Genomic DNA, 8109 nt, shown 5'->3' on the forward strand with positions numbered 1-8109 from the left:
ACAACAACAACATTATATATATGTAGATATATTATATATGTTGATATTACATATGTGAAGATATATATGTAGATATTATATATGTAGATATTACATGTGTAGATATATATGTAGCTATTATATACATGCATAAGACCCATCTCAAACTAAACAAATACAAATCAAATTTCTTAGTCTGCTTGTATATATATACCTACTCTTATCCAGTTTTCCTTACCACAGTAAATGTTCATATCATCATGCTAGTGATAATTAGACTGTGGGAATCATTCTGGATGATTCCTTCACTTATACCCTCAAACTCTATGCCATCAAGTTGATTCCATTTCATAGCAACCATGCATAGGGTTTCTGATACTTCAGTCTTTACAGGACAGAGAGCTGCAGCTTTCTTTTGTAGAGCAGCTCATGAGTTTGAATTGCTGACCTTGCAGATAGCAGTCCAGTGCTTATTTTACAGATCCACCAGAGCTCCTTAAACCCTAAGAACTAGTAATCATTAAATCCTGTCATCAGCACTTTCAAAAACGTTTCCCCAAACTGATTCTCACAACTCCTTGATCATAACGCTAGTATAAGCCCTCCATTACCTTTCTTCTGAGTTGCCTCCTGAACTGCCTAATTGCTTTCCCTGTTTATATTGTTGATACCTACACAAGTCACACCAGTCATAATAACCTTTCAAAAGCAAATATGAGACCATATGCCCTTTTACTTACCCAAATGTATCAAGTTAGGTTCTATAAAGAAGCAAAACCAGTGAATCTTAGTATCTATATATAAAGGGAAGTTTATACCAAGGATATGATTCACATAGTTGTTGTCGTTAAGTGCCTTTGACTTTGTTACAAACCATAGTGACCCAGCATATGGTTTCTGAGGAACAGCTGGTGAACTTGAACCACCAACCTTATAGTTCAAATGACTTTGCAGTACGGGTCATTAACCCACAGTGCCACAGGGAAAATCCCAAGTGCTTTGGCCAGATGTCAGGCTGGAGAATTCTCACTCACATAGCTGCAGAGCTGATGAACCAAGATAGGCAGGTCAGATGGTGAACAGGCAGGTCAGCCAGGTAAGATAGCAAGCTGATGATGACTTCCAAGATAAGAAGACAATAGAGAAGGCAACTTGAGCCATTGATTCAAGTCTAAAGAACCAAGGGTCAGATGACAAACCAGATGCAGGATCCATGCCCAGCAAAAAAGCAACAAGCTTTGATTGAGTTCCAATATACTGAAAGTAGACGACATCATAGAGGAAAGAAACTTCCTTTCAATTGATTGCTTGTTCATAGAAGATCTCACCATTAGAGATAATTATATAATATTAGATCTCATCACTGGAGATGACTACATTTCAATTATCAAATCACTGAGAATCCTGGTCCAGTCAAGTTCACACAAATCCTTAACTATCACCTTCCCTAAACAGCTTCCTTTAAATTTGTATAAAATTCAGACTCCTTTCCTTATTATGGCTGCTAATGCTTATAGGGTCTGGCTTCTATTTTTTCTTGGATTGTGTCATATCATTACTGGTGTTCTTGCTATAGATTGGACACACTCACTTATTGCCTATATAAAGACTGCCTGAAATGCTCTTCCAAAAGATTCCTGTGTGGATGATTTACTCCTTTCATTCAGATTTCTTATAAATATCAATTCAGAAAGTACTATCTGAACAATTATATAAACCAACACCACAGGATGATGCACACAGTTACGCTCTCCCCATTTTTCTTCAAGACAATAGTTATCACTATCTGATATTTGTTCTGCCCTTCTGGCAAGAACACGTTCAGCATTTCTCAGTTTGAGGGAACTAAAATTAAAAATTGAACCCTCAACTTGTGGTATTGAAAGATTCTCTTTGCAAATTAGTGAATAATGCAGAAAGCATAAAAAGAAGATGGAAGGAATTACACAGAGTCACTGTACTAAAAAGGAGTGGTTGATGTTCAACCATTTGATCAATAGCCAATGACCCTGAAGGAAGAAGTCCAATGTGCACTGAAGGAATTGGCAATGAACAAGGCTCTGGGAATTGATGAAATATAGATTGAAATATTTCAGCAAACTGATGCAGCAATGGAGGCACTCACCACTGTGTGCCCTAGAGATTTGGAGACAGGTATCTGGACAACTGACTGGAATAAATCTGTATTTATGCCCATTCCAAAGAGAGGTGACCCGACAGAATGTGGAAATCATAGGACAATTTCATTGATATCCCATTCTAGTAAAGTTTTACTAAAGATAATACAAAAGCTACTACAATCATACAATGACAGAGAATTTCCAGAGGTTCAAGCAGGATACAGAAGAGGAAGTAGAATGAGAGATTTCATTGCTGACATCAGATGGATCTTGGCTGACAGCAGAGAATACCAGAAAGATGTTTACCTGTGCTTTTTTGACTATGCAAAGACTTTCGATTGTGTGGATCATGACAAGCAATGGACAACACTGCAAAGTATGAGTATTCTGGAACACTTAACTGTGCTCATGAGGGACTTGCACATACACCATGAGACACTTGATCAAACAGAACACCAAATGGTTTAAAATTAAGAAAGGTGTGTGACAGGGTTGTATTCTTTCACCATATGCATTCAATCTTTATGCTAAGCAAATAATCTGAATAGCTGGGCTACATGAAGAAAAATGTGGCATCAACTGGAGGAAGACTTGCTAACAACCTGCGAAGATACAACCTTGCTTGCTAAAAGTGAAGAGGACTTATGATACTAATGAAGATCAAAGACCACAGCCTTTGGTATGGGTTGTATCTCAATGTAAATAAAACAAAATTCCTCACCATGAGACCAATAAACAACATCTATAAAAATGGAGTAAAGACTGAAGTTGTCAAAAGCTTTATTTTTCTTGGATCAACCATCCATACACATGGAAACAGAAGTCAAGAAATCAATCAACATATCGCATTACACAAATCTGCTGCACAAGACCTCTTTAAAGTTTACAAGAGCAAATATGTCAGTTTGAGGACTAAGGAGTGCCTGATGCAAGCCATGATATTTTCAATAACATCATATGCATATGAAAGTTTGACAGTGAATAAGGAAGATTGTTAAAAAACTGATTAATTTTAGTTAAGGTGTTGTAGGAGATTATTAAAAGTACCATAGAGTACCAAAAGAATAAACAGATTTGTGTTGGAAGAAGTACAGCCAGGGTGCTCTTTGGAAGTCAAGTTGCCCAGACTTCATCTCTCATACTTCAGACATATTGTCATGAGGGACCGACCAATCCTTGAAGAAGGACATTATGTTTGGTAAAATGGAGGGCTGGAGAAAAAGAGAAAGACCCCAATGAGATGGATTAACACTGGCGCGTCAGTGATGGGCTCAGACCTAGCAACGATTTTGAGGTTGGCCCAGTACCAGGCAGTGTTTCATTCGATTGTGCATAGGGTCGTTGTAAGTACCGACTCACTGGCACCTAACTCCTAGTACTATCTGATATTTTAATATATTTTGGTTGCATATTTATTGTCTGTATTTCGGAAATAGAGGATAAACTATTTAAATGCATTGCCTTATGCATTGAAATACTGTTAGCCATTAGGACAGTGCTTTGTTCATAAACATTCTCAAAATATGTCTGTGGAATGAGTGAATAATATAATGAAGGAAAAGCAAATTGTTTCAGATAAGCATTGGAAAAAAATGTAGCATAAAAATGCTATTTTTTCAGTGCTTTTCCTAAATTAACATTTCAGTTATGTGACTGAGCTAACAGATCGAATACGGTCAAAATCCTCACCTGCTAATAGTGAGGGTTGTGACTCAACTGACTTTGTGAGATTCTTTCCAGACTTCGTGTGGACACTGAGAGATTTCTCCCTGACACTAGAAGCAAATGGAAAACCTATCACTCCTGATGAGTACTTGGAGATTTCACTGAAGCTAAAACAAGGTGTCTGGGACTAGTTGCTGGGTACCAAATAGAGAGATAATAGTATCAAAAATAACCATTTCTGTGAAGGTGCTAAAAATTATGATATCTTATACATATTTCTCGGGAAGTAGTACTGCGGTGGTGGGGTGCCATGGAGTCCGTTCAAACTCATAGTGGCCCTACATAGGGTTTCCAAGGCTGTAAATCTTTAAAGGAGCAGAAAGCCTCATCTTTCTCCCAGAATTGCTGGTAGTTTCGAACTGCTGACTGTCAGGCTAGCAGCCCAACTCATAACCACTATGCTACCAGTGCTTCTTGGAAGTAGCACTAAAGGATGGGAAAACACTACTTGCTTTAGTTGGTTGGGTCTAATTTCTTAGAGAAAAAGTTTGTTGTTTACCACATTTATTTTTTTAATTGCTGCTCCATAATTAGCTAATTGTTATCTCCTTATACAGGAGATATAGTGAAATGATATTTAATTATAATGAAAATTATGTTGAGGAAAAATTTGTTTGTGGTAATTAATCTGAGGGTGAACTACCTCCAATTTTTATTCCCCTAGGTACTGACCAAAAAGCTAAAAGCTTTAATGAACCTCGATTGTGCATCCGGAAGTTCTTCCCCCAGAAGAAGTGCTTCATCTTTGACCGACCCGCTCCAAGAAAGCACCTTATTCGCCTGGAGCAGCTACAGGAGAAAGAACTGAGCCAGGAGTTTGTAGAACAAGTTGAAGAGTTCTGCTCCTATATCTTCAGCCAATCCAAGGTCAAGACTCTTTCAGGTGGCATCATAGTCAACGGGCCTTGTGAGTCACTCCCTCTCTTCCAACTCCTTACCAAGACTTTCCTTTGCTCCCTTTAGAGGATAAAATAGGGGAGACTTAAATATTACTTCTAGTAAGTATATGAAACTCACACAAGGGTCATATTTATAAAAATGAAGAGGAGCTAAAATTATTTCTAGTAACATCTAAAGTTCATAATTATAAGGTGGGAAAAAAAACCTAGATGCCAATTCATTTATAGTAATTTCATCCACCAACTGCTCAGCTCCACATTTTTGAAATTTTCTTCAATAAAATATATAGTGTGACAGAGTCAAGAAAAAGCAAATACTTTCTGTATGTCAGGTTTGCCACTAACTTTCGTGCTATTCTTTTATCCATCCATTCATAATATTTAGTAAATGCCTGCAATGCATCAACCACTGTACTAACCTCTGGGTATAATGGTGAATACAAGAAATGTGATGACTATGCTCATTCCAGCATAATAGGGACAAAATGGACTTTAATGAAAAGTTTAGAAATTGATGATAAATTACATCAAATAAAAATATTACACTAGTTTAAGAGAGCAGTGGAAGCCATGGTGGCACAGTGGTAAAAGTGTTTGGCTATGAAACAAAAGGTTGACAGTTCAATTCACCAGCTGCTGTATAGGAGAAAAAAATGTGGCAATATGTTTTCATAGGTTTCTCAATCAACAAAATAGTATGCAGCAGTTCAATTCTGCCCTATAAAGTTGCTAAGAGTCTGCCCTATAAAGTTGCAATGAGTTTGTCTTGATTTGGGTGAGGTAAGGGGCTTTACACAGGTAGGGCATAATTTAGGCTGAGTGATAGAGAATACTTGTCTGTAAAAGAGATGTTTCAGGTGAGAATTTAAATATAGGTAGAAGAATAAGAAGTATTAACTTTGCAGACAGAGGGAATATTGTGTGAAAAAGCCCTGAAACAGGAAAGAATTTGTAATTTCAAGAAAATACAAGAAACACAGTATTATTGGTACACAAGTAGAGAGAATGAGAGCAGAGTACAATTATAAAAAACATGCAGGAAATAATTCTTAAAAGATCTGGTGAATTACTTCAAGAAGACTAGAGTTTATTCAAAGCTCAGTGAGAATATATTGAAGGAGATTAGACAAATAGGGAAATTATCTGATTTTTATTTAAACATGTTTTTCTGAGTACTTTATAGATTGTGTTTTTCAGGGATATAAGAAAATGAAGGAACCTTGGTGGCTCCAAAGGATAAGGTTAGTGGATCGAGCCCACCAGCTACTCCGTGGGAGACAGATGAGACTTCCTCCAATCCTTATGCCATGTTTTTCTTTATATAACCAGCTAGATGAGGCTTTCTGCTAGTGCAAAATATTTTAAAAGCCTATACAGAGCCAAAAGCAACTCGATGGCACTTAACAGCAGCAAGAGGAATGAAGGAACCCAGAGGGCTCAATGGATTAAACGTTGGATTGCTAACTGTAATGTCAGTAGTTCAAACTCTTAAGATGCTCTGAGTGAGAAAAATAAAGTTATCTGCTCCTTTAAAGATGTATAGACTCAGACATCCTATACAGAGTCACTATCTATTGGAATCAACTCAGTGGCAGTGGCTTTTGGAAGGAAACTCTGGGGAACACTGGGTTAAGCTAACCTAAAGGCTATGACTCAAGCCCACCAATAAAGCCATGATAGTAAGATGAGGTAGTTTGTTTCTGTGAAGATTTACAGCCTGACATCCTACAGAGTAATTTTACTCTGTAGTACAGGGTCACTTTGAGTCAGAATCGGCTGTTGTTGTTGTTAGGTGCCATTGAGTCAGTACAGAGTCATAGCGACTCTATTCACAACAGAACGAAACTCTACCTAGTCATGGGCCAACTTCACAATTGTTGCTACACTTGAACCGATTCATGCTGCCACTTTGCCAATCAATCTGGCTGGGGTCTACCTCTTTTTCTCGACCATCCAATTAATCAAACATGATATCCTTCTTGAGTGACTGGTCCCTCCTGACACTATGTCCAAAGTATGAAAGATGAAGTTTGGCCATCCTGGCCTCCAAGGAGAACTCTGGCTGCATTTCTTCCAACACAGATCTGTTAGTTCTATTGGCAACCCATGGTACCTTCAATATTCTCCTCCTACACCATAACTCAAAAGCATCAATTTCCATGATTTTCTTTATCACTGTCCAACTTTTGCATGCATATGAAGTATGATATTGAAAATATCAAGACTTGGGTCAGGCACACCTTAGTCCTCTAGCTGACATCTTTGCTCTTCAACACTTTAAGAAAGTCTTGTGCAGCAGATTTGTCTAATGTAATACGTTGTTTGATTTCTTGACTGCTGCTTCATGAGTGTTGATAGTTGATCCAAGAAGAATGAAGTCCTTGACAACTTCAATCTTTTCTCCATTGATAAGATTATTTTTATTGGTCTAGTAGTGAGGACATTTGTTTTCTTTACATTGAGATGCAACCCATACCGAAGGCTGTGATTTTTTATCTTCATCAGTAAGTATTTTAAGTCCTCTTCACTTTCAGAAAGCAAGGTTGTATCATCTGCATATCACAGGCTTTTAATGAGACTTCCTCCAATCCTTATGCCACGTTTTTCTTTAAATAATGAGCTATTCAGATTATTTGCTCAGCACAAAGATTGAATAAGTATGGTGAAATAATATAACCCTGTCGTACACCTTTCCTAATTTTGAACCATTCAGTTTTCCCATGTTCTGTTTGAACAACTGCCTCTTCGTCCATGTACAGGGTCCTCATGAGCAAAATTACACGTTCCAGAATCCTCATATTTCCCAATGTTGTCCATAGCTTGCCATGATCCACACAATCAAAAGCCTTTGCGTAGTCAATAAAGCACGGGTAAACATCTTTCTGATATTCTCTGCTTTCAGCCAAGATCCATTTGATGTCAGCAATGATATCCCTCATTCCCCATCCTCTTATGAATCTGGCTTGAACCTCTGGAAGTTCTCTGTCAACATATGCTTGCAGCCATTTCTTTATTACCTTTTGTAAAATTTGACACACATGGGATATCAAAGATTTTTGTCCAATGATTTTCACATTCCGTTGGGTCGCTTCTCTTTAGAATAGGCACAAATATGAATCTCTTCCAATCAGTTGCCAGATAGTTGTCTTCCAAATTTCTTGGCATAGATGAGTGAGTGCTTCCAGTGCCACCTCACTTTATTGAAAGATTTCAGTTTGTGTTCCATCAATCCCTGGTGTCTTGTTCTTTGCCAATTCCTTCAGTGCACCTTGGACTTCTTCCTTCAGTATCCTTGGCTCTTGAACATATTCTATCTCTTGAAATGGTTGAACACATTTCCTTTTGGTACAGCAATTCTGTGTATTTCTTCCTTTTTTTTTTTTTTA

General features: G+C 37.6%; 1 protein-coding gene across 1 annotated transcript in view; it reads left to right on the forward strand.

Annotated features, from left to right (window-relative positions):
* The window catches only part of LOC102825397 (interferon-induced guanylate-binding protein 1-like), a 45124-nt gene that overhangs the window by 5878 nt on the left and 31137 nt on the right, over positions 1-8109 (forward strand). The window contains exons 2-3 of the mRNA XM_006831067.1: positions 3745-3941; positions 4489-4731. Coding sequence (XP_006831130.1) covers positions 3745-3941; positions 4489-4731 — 440 coding nt within the window. The remainder of the gene's footprint in view (positions 1-3744; positions 3942-4488; positions 4732-8109) is intronic.

This window comes from Chrysochloris asiatica, unplaced genomic scaffold (assembly GCF_000296735.1).
Source record: "Chrysochloris asiatica unplaced genomic scaffold, ChrAsi1.0 scaffold00002, whole genome shotgun sequence".
Classification (NCBI taxonomy): Eukaryota; Metazoa; Chordata; class Mammalia; order Afrosoricida; family Chrysochloridae; genus Chrysochloris; species Chrysochloris asiatica.